Genomic DNA, 27,241 nt, shown 5'->3' on the forward strand with positions numbered 1-27,241 from the left:
ATACAACTATGTTTGACTTTTCATTCAGTAGACTTTATTTTGCGTAATACAATTTCATTCAGGTAGAGTTTTTGTTCACAATCTGGCACAAGGTATTAGCATCAATATACCTTCCTCTATTTTATCTGTACGTCCCCGTCACTCAAATTACTCTAATGTTCTGTTGTACTGAGAGTAGTTAATAATTCTATTAATTTACATACTTAGTTTTTAAGCGGTTTAGTAATTTTTTTGAAGCTGTCCAAGAATTGATTTTAAGTATTTAAATTTTAAATAAATATTCATTACATGGCAAGGTCTCTTGTCAAGTTTCTTTCTACACAGGAATTATCACATATTGGTTATATAATATCGGTAATAAACTTGTTTGCAATCAACACGGAAGTAAAGTCATTTTTTGTGATGCGTAAATGACTGTGATTCGATTACTATTAATTATGTAAACCCTTCATACATACATATTTTATTCCACGGGCCAGATTAAGATTTTATAGTGATTATCCAAGAACATAAACAGCTTCTTAAACAAGGAGGACGCTGGGATAAAAACGGATTGAAAAGCTTAAGAAATCGTATTAAAAATTATAAATGACTTGATACAAAATGTAAGAACAAGGTTGAACTACTCGAGAAAAGCTGATATATAACCGTGCGTGATAATATCAAGACGTTCAGTTGTAGTAAGGTAATACGCATATACTTATTTAATAGCCTAAAATATGTGTAGCCTAGTAGAAATGGCTGAGCTGCACTATTGTACTAAAACAAACACGAACGAAGTAAGGTGTCCTTACGAATATTAGTTTAGTTATCACATTTCTTATACCTAAGATGAGTAGAATTGTTACCACAAACGTATTTTAATCTATCAGTAGTGGGGACTGAATTCAAACAGTATTGTATTTGCAATGCTCACAACAATATGACAACATGAAACCAAGCGTAATAAATTAAAACAAAATTTGGTTGCGAGAATAGTACAATATACATTCCCTACATATTTACATTGTACACCTTATGAGTTCACATCACACTTATGTAGTTATGATGGGGTTCGCTATGATCAATCATCAAAAAATCAATCATGCCACGCCACCAATCAAGTCATGAATTTTCATGTGAGAAATTCACTTCAGAAATCAAAAATTTCAAAGTTTAAAATATATATTGTAGAAGATGATTAGCCATCGGGCATCGCCGTGTATATGTACATAAATATGTATGTGGTATTGCGGTAACAATTATTCTTTTTTCACACTGTACGATAGGTAGTATGCATACGATATATGTCTTATCTCCCCAATTTGCATGCTTGCATAAAATTGACTTAATTTCAACTCAAATCTTAAAAACGAAGGTGAATCTGAATCAAAATTTTCTTAGTGACGCTTGATGAACGACAAGAGTTCTGCAGGCAAACATCCCTGTAATTGATTTTGTGAAACGACGCGCGCCGCCAAGCATTTCAGACTCTGGTATCGGATCGGATCGACCAAACTGTGAAGCGGCTCTTTTGATAATGTTTCAAATGTCTCTTTTGCATTGTTCACTTCATCTAAGTGAGCACCACAGTTGAGCAGAGATTTAACTAATTCAGCCGAACAAGATTTTGCTTCTGCCACTAAATGGAGAGGTGTATTGCCTTCGTCATCACGCTCTGTGAGATCCCCTCCGACGCTCGATAGGAATTCAATAGTCTACAAAGCAGAATATACATATATTAAGTTTTTAATAATTTTAAGAAATTGTAATCTGGTCACCTTAATCGATGGGAAAATTTTCATGGAAAAACGTCCAACTGTAGAGTCATTTGACGAAGCAATGTGAAGCAATGACCAGCCTCCAGTTCCTCGCGCGCCCATCTTCACTAGATGATATGCAGTCTACATTCCGATTAAAAACGTCATTAGATCTCAATCGTTACCAATATATCACGATAATATATATATACCTTTCTAAATTTGTAATCTTCTTCTGGAGTCTTGTCCACAGCGAGGAGTACAGAACAAATCTGCAGTGTAATGACGAGCAAACGGTGAAATACAGGTGCATCACGGACCTTATCAATTCCAACGTTGTTCTCGCCACATTTCATTGCAGCTTCAATCTATAATTTAAAAATAACTTATCACAATGTAAGATGATACGAAGAACTTGTCTCGAGGATGGCGCCGACATAATTTAATTATCTATCCTCGACAAAAAACTGTCGCATCGAATCATAAAAAATCTTTGCTAACATTTACACTTTATATGGCAAATGAGCAAGTGATATCTGGAAAATCCAACCAAATCAGCCAAAGTGTATATGTAATCGAATGAAGGCGATGAGACAGACAGCAACACTTGACGGTAAATGTATGTCAATAAATTCTTCATCAGAGTCTACAGAGAAGAGTCTTTTTACCTCTTGTACAGATTTGCAAAAGACCATGTAAGCATCTTCAAATCTGAGTACGGGCACAGGGAAGAACGTATTTTTCTTATCTCCCATCATAAACCAGAATAGTTCGGCAAATGAGAGAAGTGATCCCTGGGTCTGAGACAAAATTATGCGCATAAAAAAATAAGCTTTCATGACACTATCTCGTTCTGGTTCAAACCGATTATGTATAAATATTTTGGTTTTCATATGCTGTAATTTTAAAGAATATTCTTACCAGGGGACTCAGAGGTTCAAGAATACGCTGCGAAATGTGGGTACAAGTTATTATGTCATGTATTTTCAAGGCTAATTCAAGTTAATTAAAGTCAAGTACCTGCTGCATATTAAGAGCATAAAACCATAGCTCGACGCATCGATTAAATTCTCCAGCATCAGCAAATACCGCTCCTAAAAACAAACAGTCTGTTGAGTTCGTAGTTGATAAGCAGGATAAGCATGTATGATTGAATTACCTCGGTACCGAATGTAATATGAGGTATCTAGCAATCAAAATAATCATAATTACGATACATAATTACATGTGTATTAGATATTATTATTAAGCATAATACCCGGGTGTGCAGGCCCAAGCACGCGCTCACGAACCATCAAGGACTAAAGAAATTAAATTAATTTATATTTAAGTAATAGAATTTGGGACAATTATGTAGATGCCCTTAATGACATATAAATATAAATTACATACTAAAATACAACTTGATCTATGTATCTAATACCTGCATTCTCATTTCATCTGGATCAGAAATCAGTTCTTCCAATTCATCTAAGCTGTCCACCTCTTTTCTTCCTTCATAAACTGGAACCGTTCTCAGAGGTTTAGGGTAAATTAGTTGCCCATTTCGATACCTGGAAGAAATTAAGAACTTACTTTTATTTTAGTCAATTGTAACTTAATACTCTGATATCAATAGGTAGCAACAAACTCAAGAAGAATATGCACTATAATCAAGAGGTAATGTTTGCTCTTGTACCAAAAACATGTACTTTGAATTTAAGATACACAATGTTTGAACATAATTTTGACATTATACGTGTCATTGAATTTTTGGCCAAATCGTTTTTAAAAGGTAAATACTCTTGCCCAAAAAGACTTATTATCGCATTCCCTGCTCTAAATTGTGCTGCATGATAAAGATCTGTACCAGGAAGGTCATCTCAAGCTGGGGAATTATTAATATGATTGACATAAAGCGTTCAAGTTGTGCATAGAATTATTGTGACAGCAAACCAACCTTAATTAATTCTGTTGTATTAATCGGACAGTTCAAGTTTATTAGAATTTAGAAACAGTCATGTTTTAAAAATAATTTACCTCAGTTCCATCGCTCGCCTCCAGAACCCAAGTGCGCCAGTCATATCTTTTTTATTATCCACGAAGGTAGCGCCAAGTAGTTCAAGCGCAGCAATCTTATCTTTTATCATTACCAAGTCAGGGACACTCAGTAGGTACTCAACAATGTTGGCATTTCCTAAATTAGAATCAAACTTTGTTATTTTGATATAAAAATGTATAGAAGCCGAAATTTCCATAAACTGCTTAATCATAATTGTACTGGAAATCATAGCGTATGTAAGAAATATTTCTATGCGTATGCAAAGCTATTGATTTTATATTACCTGCCACCGAAGCAGCCAAAATAGGACTCATTCCATACGAGTCTAAATCAAACTTGGCCCCCTTTGATAACAACAATTTCAAAATGGCCAACGCTCCGGATTCTAAAATACATATACGTACATATAATTATAATCATAGTCATACATTTACTTATGGCTTGCTTACCTGCACAGTCATGGAGAGCTGTATTTGCTTTGACGCTTTTTCTGTTGATATCTGCTCCTTGCTGCAGCAAGTACCTTTGTAAATTAAGTTGATAATTTATTAATTTTTGTTACAAGTTAAGAATAAGTTAAAATAACTAAGAAGCTAGCTAGTTAAAAAAACTTACTTTGCGATGAAATAATGGTTCTTGTAACAAGCTATCATTAAACAAGTGTGTCCGTGTCGATTTGGAATCTCAATATCTGGCAAAAATTACCAAAACGTCAAATTTTGAGGATTAATAAATAATAACTAACAAAAACTAGATACTCACCTGCTCCAGCTTTGACTAGATACTTAACAACCTTAGATTTAAAAAAAAATACATTAGATTATATGACGAGGGTTAAGAGTATTTTTTCAGGTTTCACTTACGTCGCTTCTGCCGTCGAAACAAGCTGAAACAAATTATTCAGTATTATTCAATATAATTTTCAGCGATAATAAGTACGTGTGTATGTACTCACCTGCCCTCAGTGGCGTGGAGTTTGTCCGTGTTGTGGAGTTAACATTTGCACCGTTTTGTACTAAGAGATCCACTATCTTGAGATTACCTGAGTGATACAATCGAAATATGTGACTCTGAACAGGTGCTGGACCAAGTTGACACTAATTTACCTGCTGCTGCAGCACACCTAAAAATGAAGATGACAATTTATAAAACGTGACCGGCTATGTTTGGAGATAGATTTATCAAAATGAATTTTATTATTATTACCACAGAGGCGGAACTCCTTCAATTGTTTCCCCGTCAAAAATCACTAAAAAAAGCATCACAATATTACATTCATATTAGCATCTTGGCTAAAGCTTGTCGCTTTATTCAATCAATAACCCTTAACCACAAAAGGTTATATAAGAGCATACATAAACGCCAACCATAAGAACAATGGAGTGGAGAGCATCGATCGTAACATCGTAAGTACATTAATACTTAAGGAGGTTGGCTTATTACGCATTTAGGAAACAATTTTAGAGCATTTTTCATACTCAACTTGAACTACTATGAACTTTCCTAACGACACATTCAGAGGACAAAAGCGGATGATCACCAATTCATTCACTCGTAGTTTTATGCAAGTTGCTCCAATATGTGGCATTTACAGAAATTACGCAATTACTGATCTACACCTAGGTTATCAACTCTTGTGCTGATTAAGGCATCCAGCATTAACTAATTAGTCATCTAAAACCTCTGAACTGATAATTTGATTTGGCCTGCATTATCTTGGCTTATCACTAATATTGTTTTGACTATTTCTTACAAAGTGCTTACACCCACAGGAAATTCAATTCTGCATTCAAACATCATACTGAAAAATTTACAACGCAGCTTACTTTTGTATGTAATTATGTAGTTTGCCTATGATGTAACATGTACATATGCAGACCTCATGGACACAACAAAATTCGGACCAGTGCCAGAAATAGAGCAATGTATTTTAAAGCATAGAATCATGTCAGATTTCACTTTCGTTAAAAAGTTCATAGTCCTGGTTTCTTGTTAAAAGATGCACTTCCGAGTTGGCGTTATTGGGTTTATTTATAAAGACGTGTCGTTACTCGGCCAGACCGAAGAAAGGAAGAACCGTCGGTTCAGTTAGTTGGCTGCTTGACTTGTTGACGGTGAAGCTCGACCGTACAGTCCAGCAAAGTTTTGAATCGCTTGAGTAGGACAAGAGCGTTGACACGATGAGGAAGTCGGGTGGTGCAGCAATATATTTACAGGTCACTCACAAGACGACAAAACCGAGAGATGAAAAAGTGAACGAATGCCAAGAACATTAATCTCGGTATTTATTTCCGGAGTTGAATGAATACAAACCTTTTAATATGGGAAGTGAGCATTAGCCAACAGACCAGAAATGTTGTCAAATGAAGTTAACTGATAATTCTTTAGGTGGCAAGAAGTCTGGCGTAAGTTTAGAACAAGGGTTTCATGGGTGAATTTTTAGCCAAAACCACAAACCCATCCAATACAGTTATTGTTGACAGCCGGCTTTGATTAACAATGGATGTATGTACATACACCTCACAAGTCACACTGTGTGAAATCATTTCGAATGCTAAAAATATGTACAGTTGAATGGAACCAACGAAAGTTGCGCGTTCTTAAATGGGACTCCAATTGACAGTATAATATGTACATACGGAAGAACTACCGTATTACGATGATCATGACATGATGTTGCATATGACGATCACTACCACGTGTTTCGGATAAGAATAAGCCACATGTTTAAGAATCTAATAAATGCCTATCTTCCTTTCTCTGCATCGTCGTTGGCACGCAGATAAGGAAAGCATTTACAAAATCCGAATCATTGACCTCACTGTTTGTTTGTTATCGTAGTATCATAAATGTTATGTGGGTGATGGAAATAACGCGTAAAACACACAGTTGTAGATGGTTTATCACCAGGTCCTTCTCGCCGTCTTGGTTCACTTGGTTGAACAAAACTTATCGGTTGAATATAATATAATTAGGAACATGTGTCGAAATATACATTGCACATATGATGCACATATAATCAAAAATTTCAAAAATTCAAAAATTCTTGGTTTTATTAATTATGTTGAATGCATGACAGCATAGAATATATGCATCAGGAATTCTTCATAAATGAAATGGTGTGCAAGATATTATGCACACAAAAAAAGTTGAGAGAGGTCCGACCCTCCTTGCCGTAGCGAGAACAACTATCACCAGAAACTTGTAGGATATTTGAAAAAAGCATATAATTGCATGTGTGTATAAAATAAGGTACAATTGACTTCCAGTTAAACAACCGTGTCAAGAAACATTTAATATTCCATTTTAACCTTCACCTGATCTTGCTCTGCTTCTGCATGTGTGTCTTTTAAGCATCCTTCCCTTCCTATCTGACCAAGCAGAACCACATAATTAGTGGCAAAAAAGAAGTTATCAGGGACTGCATGCAACTTGTGCATTTTTGCAAATTCAGCCTTATAATATATATGTAGGCCTACACATCGTCAGAAAATGGATTTGCCATATCATCCGTAGTGTTAGCCTCTTCCCCTACACTTGTAATACATTTACTTACTCTAAACCAGCTCAAATGGCTATTTAAATTAATTTTTGTTATATTGCGAATATTGTATTAAACTCATCACAATTCCCATGCTGGCCAGCTTCGCCTCTTCGCTGTATATTTAACCGTGACCCAAAATAAATCTTGTCGCACCACCAATTCTTATTTGGAGGTTTATCGACTTCTTATGAAGACAATTTAGGAAATTACTATTAACAAGTTATACAATTTTGCAACTCGTCAAGTACATGCTGCTGATTACAAGGAAAAAATTCATAAATTTCGGTATGTTGTTCAAGAAAAAGTCGTATGGAAATTTAAATCAATTTTTGTAAACTCAAACATGTCATGATTTGTACATTGTACAATGATCTCTTGTCAATAATAGCTCAATTAAATGTGGAAGTGACCGATTGGTTAACTGCTGCTTGTGTCTCAAACTATATTTTTTACGCAGAAACACTTGTGCATGCGAGTTGTCAAATTACTTCGTTGTACTACGTAAGAAAATAAGCTTAAAGAATAAAAATTTTAGATGATGAAACAAAGCCCACGCCAACAAAGAAAGAAGTTCAAGTTCTTGTTTTTGTGAGATGTAGATAAACCTATCCTTCCGCAATAATTTATTCAAGCACCAGACATACTAAACGCAATTGCTGCTAATAGGGCAGTGGAAGTAGCTACATTTCCTCATTCAGTTCGCCAGACTGGACATAATTTCCACGTACAATATACAGACATATGTACTTGTGTTCTGGTATTGGTAACCACATGCGGCAAACATGATATCAAGATACAAGGATGTGCATTGCTGGATATCCTGGACAAATATCTTCAGCATGAAATGCCAATTCTTCCTCGTTTCCACAAAAAATTTAGAAGAGAGAATGGGAACTCCGTTTTGGTTCCTTCCTACTATACTACCTATACATAGGTCAATACTTCAACGCTATTGATGAAGACTTCTAATTGATACCTTTAAGTGGCCTAACCTAAAGTAGTTTGTTATTCAGCTTCTTTGAATTTGGAGTTTACATCAAAACTATATTGGAATGTGCATACGTACCCGAAACACAAATGATTCTATCTTAAAAAAACATATTCGAGACTTAACCACGCAAAATCAAGACCACGTGACGACGCGAGGAAAAACAGGTTAAATAAAGTTAATTGTTGTTGTTGTTTGCATACTTGCTTCGACGCCAAACAAATGGTACTGATGGATGACGACGACAAAAGCCAGTCCAACATATTAGTGGCATTTGCAGATAGTTGTACATATGTGATGTGAGCATTGAAAGGATAATTTTATCTTGTGCAAATTGCACAATAAGTACGATTGCATGAATTGTATTTTTATGTCAAATATACTCTTAAAATAAAATATGAAAATCTTACCAGATCCCACCAACTCCAAATCTGCGCCACAATTTTTTATCAAATACTCAGCGACATCATAATGTCCATTACGGCATGCTAGAAAATTAAAAACGAATTAAAAAAATGAATTACTGCATTGCACTTGTTTTTTTAATTGACAATAGTACCCAATATTAGTGGGGTTTCTCCTGCGGCACCCTTGCTTGACAGCAAGTGAATCCTCTCCGACTTTGGTCGTTTTTCTAAGACGTCCTGACAAAAAAGAACAACAAATGCACGTTATTAGCTGAGCAATTCAAGGCAAGGAAATTAGGCTAAGATAATATAACATAGCTAAAAATAGGTAGAAATAGAATATACAATTTCAAGTACGTCGAATAACATTGCGTCGTTGAAGAGTAAATTACGCCTTTAGTTACATTTTTAACTACATCATTAACTACTGTACTAGCACACATTAACAATTTTACACATAATATGTAGATACATGTACGACATGTAAAGGTGCAGATGAGAGGTGACTCGTGTGACATTATGGACTTTATATTATTAATTGTGCATTCTTCCAACCTCCAATTCAGAGGATTTGAAAATAGAAAGGTTGTAGAAAAAAATTATGCAGTTTCACAAGCACATGACATGACCACGACATTCGCAAAAGTATGATACATACAGAAATGACAAAAGAAGTTGAAAATAAAAACTGGTTCGCATTTTATGTGAGCTCTTGATTTGAAGTTATTGAAGGTAAAGATCAATCTTTGCGCAATTTCAAACCAATGTCATTCTTTATTTATATGTGTTTCAATTGAACAACTCGCTGGTGTCCTGATTTGGTTATGCAATTGATAATGCGTTTGTAAGCTATATTCGTACTTGTGCATTATACATACATATTTACCCTCCATAATAAATGATATATTGACCGCGGATGATGGATCCCTCTCCACTAAGTAAATTGTAAATTTAATCATAAGTGTGCCCACAACCGACTTGCCAATCTAGATAAGAGATTAGATAGTAAATGAAATTGAGATTATGATTCTGGGACGACCAATCCACTGATAAACTCATCTTATACTCAAGCTGAAGCCATGAAATAGTAACACCCATTTTCAAAAATTAATTAAAAATCTCCAAAATCTCATTAGTCAGATCTTTTAAAATAACCTTTTAACCAAAATACAAATAAAACATGCCCGCCCGCTTGCTTAATAAATGCTTGCGTAATTCTGCTTAAAAATCGAAAGTAAATGCTAATACGAATAATCAAATGTCAAGATGCCAAAGTCAAGATCACTATTATAGCATTACATATATGTAGCTACACATGCATTTAAAACTACATAACCAGTTCTAAATAACTACAAGAAGCACAAGTATGTACATATACACCCTCATGAAATTATTTGTGTATTTCGTTGACGTGCCTACAATAATCAAAGACAACAATTTGCTAACATGATTACACCCATGCATCGAACTACCCTTTAGGTCACTTTATTTTATACACACGTCACATCATGGGTAACCAAATAATTAGCCACTATTGCACTCCGCCGTCTTCTCCTACTTACGATACGAATAGTAAGCAATCATGAGAATTTGATAATTTTGCTCCTCTCACCAATATTGCACATCGCTGACTCGCATAAAATATGTAGCTACACGATTATATATACTTCTTAAATATTCACTACAAGTTCAAGTCGCTACAGACCAGATTTTTTTCACTTGTTTCATCTGTGTCATGTACCAATACTTGTGCACAGAGATTGCAAAATTCAAATCTCACAAGGTTGAAAAGATGCATCTTTGTCGTAAATTATTGAGCTATCATCGGCATCTTGGGCACACACGATACAATTTCATTGTCAAATGATCAATATTGATAATTTCATGTACAACATCACAATAATGAACTACGCACTTTTCCAACACGTTTTTATTAAATAAAAGGATAAACTCTATTACACATTTTATGTAAACCTCACCTTAATCAGCGAAAGCTTTCCATGCGATGCAGCGTCAAAAATTTGGTTCTCCATTATTCATCACCTTGTTAAATACAAAAAGATGTACAACCAAGATCACAACCGTCCAGCTGATTTTATTTTGGGTTTGATTGATCAATAACAGAATTTATGTGTATGTTCAAATATGGAGCAAGAACAAACCACACCTTATCCAAAACAAATTTGTTGCAATACGTGGTTCTCTTTATTTGTTATTGTACACTCACTTGTCAGTCCTTATCACGGATTGTCCGCCAAGGTTTACGCGTTACTTGAGTATTATTATTATTCCTCGAGTTATTATTATAACTCCACTTTTTCTAAATTCGTTTAAACCCCAATCTTTTCTCGAGGGTTTATAATTTTTCTACAACGTTTAGGAAATGTGCAAACAACAATACAAATCACAACGGCCTTCCCAAAAAGGTTCACTTTCAGTCTTCTCCGTATTTCTATACGTGGTTACGTAAGTATTCCATCCAAAGTATGAAGTAGAGAAAGTGGGACAGTTTTCAATATGCTTTCTGCTCCAAGCTAAGATCCAGAATGAGCATAGTTGACGCTACAGACAGGCATGGAATAGTAGTCGTTCGTAGTAGCTCCATCCAGCATTTTGTTGCTGGGGCACATAGTCGTAGCAATGTTGGTATGGTATAAAGGAACGATGAAATTATGGCTCTTGGCATTCAAACACTGCAAACATACAAAGTTCTTGTATTATTATTAGCATGCGTTTGGTTCTATGTGTGCTTGGGATGGATGGAGAGGAGGATGGATTTAATATAGCATTGCATACGTTCACAACAATAACGTGAATTACTGCTAAAGAGACGCTTAAGTAATGAACTGGTGATGATAATGTTGTGATGGGGGCTGAATTGGTGGTATTGTACCCTCACAACATGATGAATACTTAATAACACATCTTTCTGGTGTGATGTTCACGTAAATTTATGCATGTATACCGTCTACAAGTTTGTTTTGTCTCATGCATGATGTATACTTGTCCATGCAGATGAAAAACAGCGTTTGGAGATGTGCTCACTTTTAGTTTGTGATTGATTACTTTAAAATATAGCCCACCAAGTAAAGAGAGCAGTCATTTTCGTTATGGCTTAATTATACAGAAGTCACCGGTATTTCGTATTATATGGTGTGTGACAATGCGAGATTATCTTTCAATTCAACAGTAACTGATAGCATCCTCACATAAATACCTACATGATACATGGTTGGTTTGGGACGTTCCCAGTATTTGTTTGTCGAGATGAGTTTGTTGAATTTTGTATGACGAATCTTTAAAGTTGGAAACTGAACAAAGGAATCGGATATGTACTTATATATGCGGATATATGTATGCTCATGCGATATACAAAAGTGTGAATTGGCTGATGGATGCCATGCTTATTGCTAAAACTGTGCCAAATATTCATGACATAACAAAGGTACTATTCCTAGTTCGTAGAACTCGTGTTATGTAGTTTTCGGTTTTTGGCAGGAAATACCACGTTAAAATAAATACGATTCGAACTGTTTTTATTTTTTGTTTTTACTGATGTCATACGAAAATGTTTTTTTTTCGGTTTGATTCAGACTTCATGTTCAGAATTAAGTTTAACTTCACATGAAATAATAGAGTTGATGATGACTCAGAAAAAATATCCTCTGCTAAATCCATCCGCACAGACAAATAGAAATTCTAGCTAATTTTTGGTTTACAAATTACGATTTGTTTTGAATCTCATGTACTTTTCTCATCCACAGGTTAGTTTGTTTATTTTAGTTTAGTATGTGGTTAATGTTTCAAAAATGAAAATATCAGCAAGGAGGTTTTTCCCTTGTTAGTCGCAAAAAAATAAGAAAACCCTAGACGTGTTGAAATCATCAGGGAAAATATGCAAGAAAGTGTAGCAAACAAACAGAAAAATCTAGAGAGATTTGTTCTGTCTCACCTTCTACTTTCAATCGTCACATAAATCCCTATGTACATAATTGAACCTATGTGTTGGTAGCTAATCATCCGTAAATCTGTTTTCTCGCGGCGGTGAATTTCTGAAAATGAGCGTATGTATGTAATGTATATGTACAAGGTTTGCATAGTAGAAATTTCACTCTGCTTACGCCAAAATTACGGCGAACTACAAAACGTTCAATTATTGACTATCGGTAGCTGCTCCTCATCATGTATGTGTATTGTGTATCTACCTGAATTATTTTCATAGTTTCTTTAATTTGGATTAAACAAAACTTATATAGGCTTGTACTTAGAATACTTGAAATCGAAAATATTAACATGAACATGAACTTGCTTATTATTCACAAATATTTACCAAACCAAACCTTATGAGCAGGAATGTAATCATTTTTTATCTTAAACTTGCAACTTTAGAATTTCATGGGAAATATTCCCAGGAAAAGTTTAGCTTATGTAAGTAACGCCAGTTCTTGGGAACTCTGACAGTTGACTGTGTTTTCGTATAAATTGGTGGCTGACATATCATTCTCGGAAAGTTAAGTAAGGACGATAAAAAAAGCACACCATTCAGTTTTGTAATTATTACTTTCCTTTAGAAAAATGTATTTCTTATATTTTATAACATTGTACTTCTTTTACCCATTTCTTATATACGAGAATAATTGGTACAACATGGGTATGAAGCCAAGTCTTCTAGACTTTTTAGTGTGTAACACACTAAAAATTGAAGATCTTGTCAAAGAATTTTCGCAACTTCTTCCTTGAGTTGCATGATCAAGTCATCAAGTTAATCAGTTAAAATCACTATTATGCATATTTATATGCGCATACATACCACTTATTCCCCAGAAGTTACATTTGACATTATTTATTTTTACCTATATTAAAGCTGCTGATATTTCAAATCTGTAACTGACTTGACTACTCCGGTCGAAACTACATATTCTAAATATTTATAAGTTATGTATGTGCATATAATACGTACCTAGAAGATTGGTCAAGCTCTTTGGATCGGATGTTGATGTCTTTGACATAGCTCATTATTGCTCATGAACATTTTGAGTCCCAAAGAGATGCCCCCCGTAAATCGTGGGTGATACTCTTATTTGAACTAGACTATGCAAATATACACAACCTTGATAACCTTCGTCTGTCTGTGTTTGATAACACAGAAATCAAAGATTGACAATTTTATCTTGCTGGTATTAGCAAAGCAAAGAGTTTACTTTGAATCCATATTTTAATCCGTATCGTCCGATTCCAAAACTTTACTGATATTAATAAATGTTGCATTTAATCATAAAAGCTCATTCATCATCAGTACTAAAAGAATCGATTTTTACATTTTCGTGTTGAATATAATATTTGGGCATTTTGTTAATCAATGTATGGTCCAATATAAAGCACGTATGTACATATGCATGTATGCATCTAATAAATATGTGTTTGTAGGAAAAAAATCATTTTTACACGCTTCTTCCATATTCGATATTGAAAGCGGTTAACGGTTATAATAAACACAAGATTAAGAAATTATTATCTTCATACTTTAATCATAAAGCAAGTGTCATCTCCTTTTGTCTGTCCTCATTCCCAGAAATAAATACACGTGGCACATTTATTGCAAGATGTTTATACTGCTGTTATGTCATAAATGTTCTTATTATTTTTTAAATAAATAAATTATCAAAGTCATTGCGGTCTATAAGTTGTGCGTTGTGGGAAATTGTGCACACATGTATCTGTAAAGTTACAAAGAACCAATTTCAGGCACCCTGCATGCATTATTAGCATTAGTTAGTTGGACATAAGTACAAATAATAACGCACAAACGGAAGCTACTGAAAGTTATGCTAAACCCCCTTTTATAAAATTATTTACCCATCTTACTGATTGAGGTTATATGAAGAATTTGTCAAAAAAGAGGGTTAAAAGTCATCACTGAATTACTTCCAAAAACGGCATCATCATTATCGTACATTGGTCACATCAGTCTGTGTGGATATGCAATTGCACATAAATGTAATTTGAAGTTTATCCCAACTAAATTGCAACATATCAGTAAATCATTCAACCGTATTTAACGACGCAGTTAAACTAATTTTGCGTTGGGTTAACCTCCAACTCCAATTAAATTGACATGAGGTAGTCACAGAATTGAAAGATAGCAGGATACAGGCTCTGCAGATTGCCGATCTCGTCATGTTGTAGTGCATATGTACATACCTCATGATAAAGTACGCATGACATATTACAATATCTCCAATCATTCTCTCAAAGTTTTAGTGATACATACTTGACTCGTCCAATTTATCCTACATGAGTATACCGAATTAATGCAATTGACTGATAAAAATCTGACCTAAAAATTTTACCATTAACCTTTTGCTCCAGCTCCAGCCAGCAGATTCCTTTTCCTTCCAGCGCTTGTGACTATAATAAGAACAAGTCATATTCCTGGTATTTCTGGTTATCAACAAGTCATCAGGAATGTGCGTAACTGCTTTTTGACGCGAATCAATTTAATCAACCAGGTCAAAATTTTATGCATCCGTCAGAGGCTCGTAATTTCGGGGTCGTGGATTCGAGCTCCACGGACTTATAATTTTGTATACCTACACATGAAGCATAAATGAAGTAGTATGTTGAAGGATATAGGTTTGTATGTAAATAACATACATGCAAAAAAAATTGTGGATAATTTCTATTAGATGAGTTTGTGTATGCAATCTGCACTTTTAATTGTGAGGTGAATTTTCGTAGCCTCATTATGGCAAAAAGGATACACAATAGCCTATATATTGCTATTGCTGCTACATAATAATCTCCTATGCGGTGATAAATTTGTGTAATGTAATGATGAAAACGTGGCATATAAATAAAAACTCCACCCACTAACTAACCACCAATTCGTGATGCATATTCATTCGAATGAATCTGAAAGTAAAGTAAAATTGAGTGAGCCAAACAAACCTCTCTCGATGCGTGTGGTGACTATTTACATTAAATAAATAGAATACAGGACAAAGTAGAATAACTAAATTGCACAAGTAAATCAGCAGCTGGTCTTAAATATGTTCCTACCAAGAAGTACAATAGGGGGGCTGCGCTGATGTAATATTGTTAAATGCGTTGAAAACGTGGAAATGTACTAAATACATACGAGAACGAATCAGCAGTTAACGGACGGACTTGCTTAAATGGATTGACTTGAATTAAATAATTGTAACTGTGCATGCCTAAAAAGTATGACATCCGGTATCCTGACTTTAATATGTGTAATAATAATGCATGTTTAGGAGACATCCAGGAAAATTCATCCTCTACACTGCGACCACTGTGATCACTGTACGTATAAATATTCGCTGTGAGACAAGCTACTCGTCAAACTCATTCATGATTTTTAAGTGTAAATGGACATTTATTACTGCGGAGAATAATTTAGTAAATAGCGACTGATAGGACATGAAAGGACACTGTAGGATATGACTTGTTGCTTACAATTAGCCCAAAAATATGATAATTTAATTCATGAAAAGTTCATCGAGCTCTCGGTTAAAATTTGTATTATTTACTTCTCGGCTAATGATCTTTATTATAAAATAGACTTTGGGCTAAGTGTTTTGGAGGTATGGTCAAAATTCTGATTTCCAACCAGAAATTAAGGTTTTTTATTTTTCCATTTTTTCGCGATGCTGTATTTTCCGTGTGGCATTACTGACTGTAAATGAAAAACGGCCAAAATCATTTTCGGCTTAAATATTGTTACTACTGGTGGTAAATACTTGAAAGGTTTAAGAATTCCGATTATGGATTTCGTGCTGAAAAATACTGCAGGTTATTTCAGCCATGCATTTCAAAGTATGGAACAAATATTTTCACTCTTAAAATTGCAGTTACGACTTCAAAGCAGCGTTACAGCTCCACTTGTTTTACAGTATGTGCAGTCTCTGAAGCAATACAATGATGTTTGTCTATTTAACTATAGAGTGAGGAGAGCATTTGAAATCCAATGACGTCGAAGTATTAATCCTATTGAAGAAGGTTACACGAAATGTGAACTTACAGAAAATAGCTCAAAAACTGTTGCGACACTCTACGTAATCCGTCCTCCTTTCTACACCACCGACGTAATAATAATATCCCGTCGACTTATTTGCTCGTGAAATAATTTCGTTTTCGTGATGCTTAGATCACTACAAAGGACAACGTCCTTGAGCAGAAATGTTTGTCTGCTTGTTTTGTTGGGTACATGGATGGCATGACCGATTTAAAAATTTATACTCCTCTATATTTATTAAGTTTCATTAATAAAAAACTATTTAAGGTGAAGTTGGTGTAAAAATAAAGCGCGATTCTCATGCCTGACTTGATATAAATTTCTCAAACACTTGTCGGTGTGATCCCTTGAATTTTAAATTTCTGATTGCAAATATAAATTTGGCGTATATTTATATTTATTTATTTATTAGTTACATATATTTGTTCACTCATCCAGTCCTCAATCTTATCTTATTCACTCCCAGTCATGAGACAAGACACACGCCTTATTGTGGGCCAGGATCAGTTCAAGGTTTTATATTTTCAAGTAGACAAAAAATTGTAGGATCGTGATCCATGATCTTATTTTCATGTGATGTACTAGCTGTCCACTAAAAATAATACTATTTGTTTACGATTCACTGTTGACTGTAGTTTATTTGGTGGCTAAAGTTTACGAGGATACCGGATACTGCATAAAAGTGCTAAATGGCATGGTTAACTCTAATTCACCATTAGTTGGCATTGCTTTGATTTAAACAACAGTAAATAACTACTTTGAAACGAGTCCTCCATGAATAACAGAGAAATTTGCAATTTAATCAGGATAATAAAAATACGATATGTAGTACGTATGTACATATGTGCATACCGTATTGTTAATGATGTTGTATACGGAAAACGTATTATGCTTTTCGTACCTTATGCTCTTTGTGAAGATATGTGCATGCAGCGATGGATTATAATTTAACTACCTTTAAACAATGTTCTACTTACCAGGATTAAAGCTCCAGTTATCAGTTCAAACAATTTTAATTATTCACATTAATTCAACCCTCTTATAAACAAATTCCTAAACAATTTGAAGAAACTGGGAATTTCGATAACCACGTGCACTGTACTTTTTTATACTTCAATATGTATTTGAACACCGAAAAACCGAAGCCAAGTCAGAAATGTTAATTACTTAATTTATATAATGGGCGTACTCACGACAACTTCTTATTTCGCATCGCAACTCATTTAGTGAGGGGATTCGCAAAATATGAGTTCGCAAATCTCTCTAATCTCGCAAATCTATTGAAAACCACCAATTTTGGTATTGTTTCCATGGATTTCTTTAATTTCTCCTGTTTATCAATGTTTATGTTAATAATAAATAATACCCGCTTAAAAAAAAAAAAAATTTCTCCTGCTGGAGATGATGAGATGAGTTTGCGAAATAATTTTGCGAAATAAGGACATGCTCAATTGCTGGGTAAATTTGCGGAAAAAAATCCCATGGTTTTCCAGCAAATTTTTTGCGAAATCTCGCATATCTCGCAAAACTTCGCAAGTTATGTTGCTATGCTCAATTTGCGAGATATGCGAGATATGCGAAGGTTGAGGTGAGTACGCTCAATATATATAATTCTGCTCTGCAAAGTCTCCGTATTTAAGAATTTTACTCAATTGTTGTAAAGAATTTACACGCCAAGCAGTATTTAGAAGGACTAACCAGCACCTACTAGCGATGCAATCCGAAATAAATATTTACTGCAACACTTTCAATTACGCATCCTTCTTTTGTAACACGTTTTTTATTAGTATTTGCTATTATTGCTATCATGCGTGTATAAGGCATAAAGCATAACAAAATGCGGCATGTTACTCTTAAAACACGTGCGACTTGGCAGAACCAGGTCCACCCAATCCATTTGATGGTAATTCACTCTTGCAAAACAATGAAATAGGGTGTTGTTGCTGATAGTACTGTATTAGCCATCATAAATTAAGCTAGGCCCAAATTAGCCATCGTGTAAAAAAGGACGATCTGCATAAATATGAGTGGAGCACAGCCATAGAACCAATTGCACAGTGGATGATCAACAAGAACATATTAAAACGATACGACTACACGACTACATGTAGGACCAAATTATCAAATCTTACCAACCAATCATGGGTATACAAACATAGCAAGTGGTGCATAGTACGTGGAGGATAACAAAGACCATGCTAATTTAAAACCCAAGTGTTCAAGTATTTATATTTAAGTAAGCAAGAATGCGGTGCATCTCATTATTCTCATTTGAGAGAGATTAGTTTAATCCTAAGCTGGGTCTTGCATGTAATTCTCACACTTGACTCGTACACAGATGCGGTTTTGGTTTTGTGTAATTTTCTGAAGGTCGTTTTTTGTTTAAACTCGAGAGGTTACTTCCATCTCCATTTTGCAGATTTATGTATGGGCAACGATTTTTTAACGATCTTGAGTCGAGGTTGAATTTGTGGTAATGTGATAACGAATTTGTCAAATACAAAATTAATTAACGTAAAGCCTAACTTGTAATAAAATTGGTTATTTATGAGATTTTCTCAAACTTGAAATTCTGTGTGAAATTTGGATTTAAAAAATTCACCAAGACAAGAGAAGAGAAGCAACTTGTATTTACTACGCTTTTTAGCGCATTTATCTGTCATCAAGTGAACGAGTTTAGCATTCTTTGTTTTGTTTAACCTTGTAGTATTTTATTTTGGCGTTTGCTTTCGTTTTATTTTTATAGCGGTGCAAATAAAAGGCTCGGCTCTAAAAAGTATAGAAAAAATATGTTCCAGACTTCACGCTTTGAATCACTGCATGTTTACTTTCATTCAGCGTAATATGTATAACTTTGGTAGTCAGAGTTGTATTGTGTGTACTTCAGCCATCCATGTCATCGTAATAGATATGAACTTGATTTTTTATGCCTTCACTGCATAGCTCGTGTGTAACAGAGGACATAATTTGCCATGTATTATTCAATTCGCATTAAATGCCAGTAATTAAGAACATGCCCGACAGTTAGCCACATTTAAGATCATTATTATTAACAAAGATCAGGATAACCTACATATGTATCAACATAGGCACGTAGATATCTGCACATGTATAGGGGGCGAGTCATAAATAATTCTGAGGACCACGCTTATTTATAAATAGCAACATTTATTCATTTTCCTGAATCATCATCAGAATTTTAAAAGTTCACAATATGTTTCTTACCTACGACTAATTTAAATATTACTATGCTTTCTAGTGGTATAATTTCATCAAAGCTAAAAAGACCCCGTCGGATAATATTGTAACGGGTTTTAAATTAATTATTTTTATTCTTCCTTAGCTTAGGCAGCGTAGCAGTACTTATTGAAGAAGAGCAGGATACTTAATTATTTGAAATGCATCGGATGACAAGAGCATATTGAGAGTAACCAAGTATTAAAATGTGAAGAGTGCGTACACCTATTTCATATTATTGTTTTGTCATCATGCTCGGTTATTACTGAACAATGTTTAAGAATCCATTAAAACTCCATCATAGGCATTATTCATGCTTGATTAAAACTAAATCTAATATGGATCACCTTATACGTTATCAGCAGCAGAAAAAAACCCTTAATTGAGTTATAAAATTATTTGAATTTCTGCATCTTTTCATGCAAGTTTCATTACATTACCCGCAAATTTTATATTATTTACAAATATTTCTACTAGCAAAAATTGTACTTTTCCACTAAAATTATGCGTAAACAAATGCTCATTTGCTTATTGAATATTTTGAACTTGTATGAAAAAGTATTATTTTGCTCAATATTCGAATACACCTAAGTTACAGCTCAGAATTCAAGTCCAATCCAAAAAACACGGAATATAATGTAACAAAAATGCAAAGTGGAAAATTAATTATGAAACCCCGACAAATTAATCAGACAATGCTTAACATTAAAAAACACTACAATTTTAGAGTCATAAAGTCCTGTCTGGAAGTCTACTGGTCTGGCCATCTCTCTATTTATGAGTAGTCGGACCACCCCACAAAGTACATGCATACTGTCTGGAAGATGGTCTAAAATTATAACTCGATTATAAAAATTCAGACATTAAAATCTATAATCTAATAAAAACAACCTACAGCAAACAGGTAGATATTTAATAAGGTAAGTCTTGTGTTTTAGTGAACAACGTTGTTCGAACTATGTATATGTAGTTGGTTGTAGTCCATGTATAATTTTAGTCTTAGTAAATAACTTCGTAGACTGTCGCCTGCAAAACCAATAAAAACATGTTCTTATTTTCTTTTCAAGCGAACAATGAGGTTATATAATAATAAGTATTATATCAAACAAACACTTGCCTTCTTGTCTCCAGAGCCGGTGACAATGTACTTATCATCGGTACTGATATCACAAGATAGTACAGAAGACGACTCTTTGCTTTGAAATATGCTCGCACCATACGGCCTGAAACATAATTAATGGTAATTATTAGATATAAATAATTAAAAACTAGAATTGCGAAGGTAAAAAATAGTGCATTCATTTTGAACTTACTGACGCCACGCGTTTAGCAGGTTGTCTTTCCCAGTGCTCACAAACCACTTGCCGTTCGCAGCAAATTTGAGTGAAAGCACGCACGAGTCGTGCAGGTGGAGTTGGTATTTGTCGGGCTTGGTGCAGTGGAGCACTTCGACGTTCGAATTCTCCATCCCAACGGCGAGCCACTCCCCAGTTGGACAGTAGCCCAAGGAAAATATTTGGGAGGAGAAGTCGTGCTGTTGAAGTTGCCGACCTTCTCTGAGATCCCAAGATCGAACCGTGTTGTCCAGCCCACCCGTCCACAGTTTCGAACCATCTGCGAAAATTATGGGTCGCAACGTTATCACATTTTTGTTTCATTTTAAGATACCTATATCATTTTTTTAGCTGAAAATTACCCGCAGAAATATCTATGCAACTGGCACCGTCGGTGTGACCTTGAAATTGTCGCACGAGGGTTTGGTTGTGGAGATCCCAAACGGCAATATTGCCGTCACTGCAGCAGCTGAAGCACACCTTAACACAGATGAAAAACATGTTGCATAACTCGCATAATAACTTTATAGACTTATTTAGCAGAGTCAAGAGGGATTTCATTTTTTGACATACTTTCGAGTCTGGAGAAATGGCAAGTGCATAACAGGCAGGAGCGGAGGAGGGCAACTCTCCCTTAATTCTAGGCTGCCCCACACCTCCTAGATCCCAAATAGAAATAGTGCTTGCTTCCCCGCCCACAATCAAAGTTCTTCCGTCTGGCAATAGTTTGACGGACCGGATGTAATTGTCTTTCTGCAGACAGTCCAATTGGGACACTGGTGTTTTTGAGCCAGGTTGACTAATGTCCCAAACTTTCACACATCCTTTGCCTCCAGTATACACATATTTTGTGGGGTTGCTGATGGTCACTGCACAAACCACTTCACCATGAGTTAAGGTATTGATTTGTCGAGCATGGCGAGGGATTCCTGAAATACTTCCTAGAATTAGTACACATCCTGAAATTGTTTACGAAAGATTGGAACTGCACTACCTGGTCCGACTAGGGCGTCTGGAGGGAAGGGTACGGGCTGCATCTTACCCTCGGCGGATACGTGGAAGGAATATGCCCTAGGATGACAATACAACAGTAATTAACAAATTACTAACTAATTGTGGTCAATTATACTTTATAGCACTTACGGCTTCCCCCCAGGTAATGTTGGTAATCCGTTTCCATTTGGAGGTAATTGAGATCCTCGAGACGATGCACCCGGGTGGTCAAACCCCTAAAAACACAATAGTTGATTTTTTATATCCATCACGCAATAATTTTTGAGCAGGTTAGTTTCGCACATTACTCGAACATTACAAGTGTTACATATTTGTCATAAGTACTAATTACTCTGTTGGTTGAGAACTAAATAAATCTGCAAAGGAGGTGAAGAAGTACAAACGTATGCATTTTCCATACTACGCACGAAAAGTTTTTCTTTTCTGCGTTTTTTTTCAATCTCAAGCCTCCCTTAATTTAATGTTGAGTTGATTACACGTTAGGTCGTTACACATTAATATGAAAAAACTGCGAGACTCACTCACTGAGAAACAACTACACCCTACCAGCAATTTACAAAGTATACACGTTGTGTAAAATGTAGGAGATGGTTTAAAAGACGACGTGTTCAAAAATTGGAAACATGTTTTTGGAGAGGAGCCGAGTGAGTCCATGAAAAGTGAAGCTGAGTTCCCATCAATTTTAGGGTGATTGTAAATTGTACATACACGAACAGCAACAAGGGAACACCGGCAATCTATTTCCCCTTGTAAATAATATTCATTAAACCCATTACTCAACTTTCGTATGAAAAAATGTTCAACTCGTAAGCCTCCGGCCATCGCGTTGACTGCCATGATCGGCCGGACCCTCCAATTAATCCTAATTTTAAAGAATTTTAAAGGTTGCATGTTTTTAAACCTTTACTACGCACATTTTTATGTGATAGAATGAGAAGAGGATCGTCTCATGTGCTTGTACACATTTTTGTATGCATGGGAATTTACAAGTATGCAACTGCCGATGATTAACTTGATCTGTACATAATATCGATGTGGATGGATAATAATAATTTGAATAATAATAAATAATAAATCAACCAGATATTCTAGAGTTTCACTCTTGCAAGACCTACCATTGGGCGAGCGTATCCGCCATTTCCTCCGTTATGGAGACCTGGAGGCGGGTAGCCGGGAGGGATGGCATCGCCGGGTCGAATACCAGCAGCAGGAGAATAAGGGTAGGGCATGGATGGACGGGGTCCAGAACCAGGCGTGGGGGTCACAGACTTTGAATTGGGAGTTGTAGAATTTTCTCCCTAAATATTTTAGTTCATTCAATTAAATGTCATGCTTAACACAAGAATGCACTTTTTGATCGAGGTTTTAACAAAAAATGTGTGCTCGGCTAACATCTTTAATTTTCAAGGAGGGAGTAGACCGACTGGACGAGGAGCCGCTTCGACTCCTCGGTCGTTCAGAACTGCGGGGTCCGAAATTTTCTTCTTTCGTGTCCCCATTGGCTCTGGGTGATCCGTGATCCTGGAAAACAATTCAATTCAGTGAATAATATTTATTGTATGTGTAGCTCTTCTAATCATAGATTAATATTTTTACGATTGATTACCTCATTTGCAACATCTACAACCAAATCTTGGTCACTTCGTTCGCCGTCACTGTCATCACCATTATTGCGGTCCCTGTCGTGAGCATTCTGTTTGTTGATTTCCTCCTTTCGCCTCTTGTGTGAGTCATGTCCACCGTCAGATTCGGACGGTGGTGACCTCATTCGCCTTTCTCGCTCTCGTTCCCTTTCACGCTGTTCCCTTTCTCTCTCTCGTTGCTCCATTGGGGACAGCGAGTTTCTCTACAAAATGACAAAAAGGAATTAAACTATAACTTTCCACGAATAAATTGATTTGTAGTTTTGTACTTTAATTTTCACTTACATTTCTCATATCCTCAGAATGTTTGTTGCTACCATGCTCATCTCTGGGTTCTGACTTGATGGAGAGTGGGTGGGGGAGAGGGAGTCCTCCCGGGTGGTGTCCAGGTGGGGGTGGATGAGGACCCGCGACAGACACTGAGGGTGGAAGGCCGCTTGGAGGGAAGCCGATCAAAGGGGCCCCAGGCATTGGCGGAAGACCTGTTCAAATAAACGCGTGTCAAGGGACGGTATCCTTTATGCGTAAGAATTTGTAATTACCGGCAGCTGCTAAGTGGTGACCAAGCGGAATGCCTCCCGGTCCTCCAGGATGGGGGGCTGAACCCGGAGCTCCGCCACCAGCACCCAACTTTAAGAAAGAAAAAGAAACAATAATTAACTTTTAGCGGTAACAAGGAATAGTTGAGTCGTCGAGGAAAGGTCACATCAAATGGTGTGTGGGGGACCAAACCCCAATTAAACAAAGCCAAATGACTCTTCATGTTATCTTTCTGAGAAACAACCAGACGATGTAACTGCAGTTTTCACGCTAATCCTGCTCAGTCAGTCAGTCAGTCACTCTCAGTCATAATTCAATAAGCCCTAATCAATTTCCGAGTAAATGCCTTTCCATTTCCATCCGTTACTTAGCACTCCTGCTTGACATTTAGTCCCCCTCCGTTCTTGTTGCTCTTGTACATTAGCGTTGGGGATCAACATGAAATAATCTCATTTGGTGCCATGCCTTTCCTCTCCCGTTGTCTGTCGAATTCATCGATGGGTGGTAATGCCGAATTCGAGTGAGGTCGATCCTGGTTTTATATCAAAGTCACAAACTTTTCACCATAGAGTTTTATTAATATAAGCTTTTCACCAAATTAGATCGAGGACTTAAATCATCATAAAATGCAAAGTTCTATGCTAACGATGGTCTAATGGCTTCGTTTACTTACTGAACGCTATATTTAGGTACAAAATGAATTAAATAAAAATTCAATCAGATTGGACAATAACGAAACCAATATTACGAACTGGGAAAAAGGGTCACAAATCTAATGCCTACCAAACAAATGGATTGAATAAACGATCCCCTCCATGGAATTGCCATTTAGGATGATGATATGAAAAAGTAGTGTGCAAGCCGGCACATGCTTTTGGCAAGTTGGAACCTTTTTTTCTAGCTGTGGCACAACTGTGACTCATTCATCAATCCAATTTACATTCACCCGAATTAAAATTCTTGAGTCGAGAACTACAAACCGTATCTAATGATTTGAGTAACATTCTATTTGGAAAATGATAGCAAGAAAAACACTAAATTTTCTTACCCATTCTTTATCGGGACTAAAATTAAAATTTCTAGAGGCGCAGCAAAAATAATTTATTTGCAAGTTCACGCTCATGAAAAGATCAATATACCACAAACAAACTAGGGCTGAGGATTAAAATTCAAAGCACGCGAAGAATTTATACTTGTGTATCTACAAGTGTGCATACCACCATACTCATGTCCTCTTTGCTACCAGACAGGTATTACAAATGATAAAATATTGATTAAAAGTCAGTTTGGGTTTGCAAGTTAGTAATTTGTCGCCACAGTCAAATAAAAAAAATAATGCAATGGCCTATTCATACATAGTGGAAATGACTTTGCAGTCAATAATCCAACTTTATTCGTAAATACGGCTTAATGATTTACCCATTTGATACAATTTTGAAAATTTGACCACATTTCTACTTACCAATAATTGTTGAAGCCCTTGCTGTTGCTGCTGCAAAAATAATAAATCGGCATGAAAAATTGTAGCGTTTATCGTCGTCGTCGTCCTGCTTGTACTTTCACTGAAGAAAGCTCAGCCGTAAAATATTTAGAAGCGACTCACACGATTAAAAAATCATATTCAGCATAAATCTTAAAATTACTCACCCCAATTATTGCGTTGAGTTCGGTCATGGTGACTTGCTTGGCCCGTTCCACTGCGGTAGCTACTTGCTGCTGGTGCTAAAAAATAACAAAAGAAAGAAATGAAGATAAGTTGGCTCCATGCTGCTGTTGCAAAAAGTATTTCGTATTATCATAGATTTTTTAAGCCTTGAGAATATATTATAAACACAAACAACTGGTTATTATTGTAACAATATGAAATCCGGACTTGTTTGTGTCCTCTGATAAACTTATTTTATTTGGAGTCTAAAAAACTCGGCTGGAATTGAGTTTGCTATCTTCACTCCTTCATTACAAACTTCATTCAAATCATCAAAGTTGGTCAAAAAATGTATCAAGTTGGCAGAAGAAAAAAATGTTTTCAAAGGAATCGTGATTACGCTTGGTGAAAATGTCAATATACGAACACGAATCAGAGTAATGGGATTTCCATCTAATTTTAAAGTATTTTTTGTGTCATAACTTTCGCACAAATCCAATCGAGACAATGATTGGATTAGTCAATTTACAGACAAGTCGTAGGATCTCTGACGTATCGTTGAATACATGGATGGCAATAAAATTATAAAAATACTTAATTGCCCAATAAATCAATTACTTGATTGTCCACAATTGTAATCCAATTAGCGAAAGGATGAAAGACGCTTACCTCTTGTTGTAAGAACGGGAGGATTTGGGCAATGATGGCATTAAGTCTTTTTGCAACTTCCGTCTGTAATAAGAAAAACAAAACAGAAAATTATTATATGAACTATAATTAAGTATCAGAAGACGAATTATTTTGTACATGTGTGATTCACTGTTCATTGACGAAATAAATAAAAAGCCATTCGAAACGAACTTCAGACACCGACAGCTTCAAATCCCATGTTTCAGGAATCCAGTTTTTTTTATTGAACCATCGGTAGAATTAATCATACATTTTAGTAGTCTCAACTCAATTAGTCTCAATTAAATAGACGAGTATAATCTGTGTATATTTAAATGTATACAAATTATGGAATATATTCAAATTATAATTAAGACGCCTTGTACATTGTTAACTTGATCGCCG

At 35.6% G+C, this 27,241-nt stretch overlaps 2 protein-coding genes across 5 annotated transcripts in view; both read right to left on the reverse strand.

Annotated features, from left to right (window-relative positions):
* Window positions 1–11: 11 nt before the first annotated feature.
* Window positions 12–11,412, reverse strand: LOC110842317 (protein fem-1 homolog C). Of its 2 annotated transcripts, none has more exons than XM_022088029.2 (22): window positions 10,947–11,412; window positions 10,699–10,762; window positions 8,872–8,956; window positions 8,723–8,800; window positions 4,987–5,029; window positions 4,887–4,903; window positions 4,736–4,822; window positions 4,644–4,666; window positions 4,543–4,573; window positions 4,396–4,471; window positions 4,230–4,303; window positions 4,064–4,165; window positions 3,759–3,915; window positions 3,163–3,292; window positions 2,998–3,040; window positions 2,899–2,925; window positions 2,760–2,833; window positions 2,661–2,687; window positions 2,408–2,539; window positions 1,952–2,107; window positions 1,761–1,883; window positions 12–1,697 (listed from the first exon to the last, which is right to left on the reverse strand). In XM_022088029.2, the coding sequence occupies exons 2-22, from the start codon at window positions 10,750–10,752 to the stop codon at window positions 1,380–1,382; spliced, it is 1,857 nt and encodes a 618-aa protein (XP_021943721.1). In that variant the 5' UTR covers window positions 10,753–10,762; window positions 10,947–11,412; the 3' UTR covers window positions 12–1,379. The 2 variants fall into 2 exon arrangements, with proteins under 2 accessions (XP_021943721.1, XP_021943720.1); XM_022088028.2 differs by having other exon boundaries at window positions 10,887–11,412.
* An 8,490-nt stretch (window positions 11,413–19,902) lies between these two features.
* Window positions 19,903–27,241, reverse strand: part of LOC110863355 (protein groucho) — a 30,476-nt gene continuing 23,137 nt past the window's right edge. For 2 of the 3 annotated variants that reach the window (XM_022112638.2, XM_035846912.1), the window contains 15 exons: window positions 26,837–26,899; window positions 26,170–26,244; window positions 25,985–26,014; window positions 24,525–24,612; window positions 24,268–24,464; window positions 23,946–24,185; window positions 23,732–23,860; window positions 23,455–23,637; window positions 22,469–22,554; window positions 22,320–22,396; window positions 21,899–22,254; window positions 21,688–21,805; window positions 21,305–21,605; window positions 21,109–21,214; window positions 19,903–21,017 (listed from right to left, as the gene is read on the reverse strand). In XM_022112638.2, coding sequence (XP_021968330.1) covers window positions 20,991–21,017; window positions 21,109–21,214; window positions 21,305–21,605; window positions 21,688–21,805; window positions 21,899–22,254; window positions 22,320–22,396; window positions 22,469–22,554; window positions 23,455–23,637; window positions 23,732–23,860; window positions 23,946–24,185; window positions 24,268–24,464; window positions 24,525–24,612; window positions 25,985–26,014; window positions 26,170–26,244; window positions 26,837–26,899 — 2,076 coding nt within the window. In that variant the 3' untranslated portion in view covers window positions 19,903–20,990. The remainder of the gene's footprint in view (window positions 21,018–21,108; window positions 21,215–21,304; window positions 21,606–21,687; window positions 21,806–21,898; window positions 22,255–22,319; window positions 22,397–22,468; window positions 22,555–23,454; window positions 23,638–23,731; window positions 23,861–23,945; window positions 24,186–24,267; window positions 24,465–24,524; window positions 24,613–25,984; window positions 26,015–26,169; window positions 26,245–26,836; window positions 26,900–27,241) is intronic. The other variant, XM_022112639.2, reaches the window with a different exon arrangement.

Source organism: Folsomia candida, unplaced genomic scaffold (assembly GCF_002217175.1).
Source record: "Folsomia candida strain VU population unplaced genomic scaffold, ASM221717v1 Fcan01_Sc001, whole genome shotgun sequence".
In the NCBI taxonomy this organism is placed as follows: Eukaryota; Metazoa; Arthropoda; class Collembola; order Entomobryomorpha; family Isotomidae; genus Folsomia; species Folsomia candida.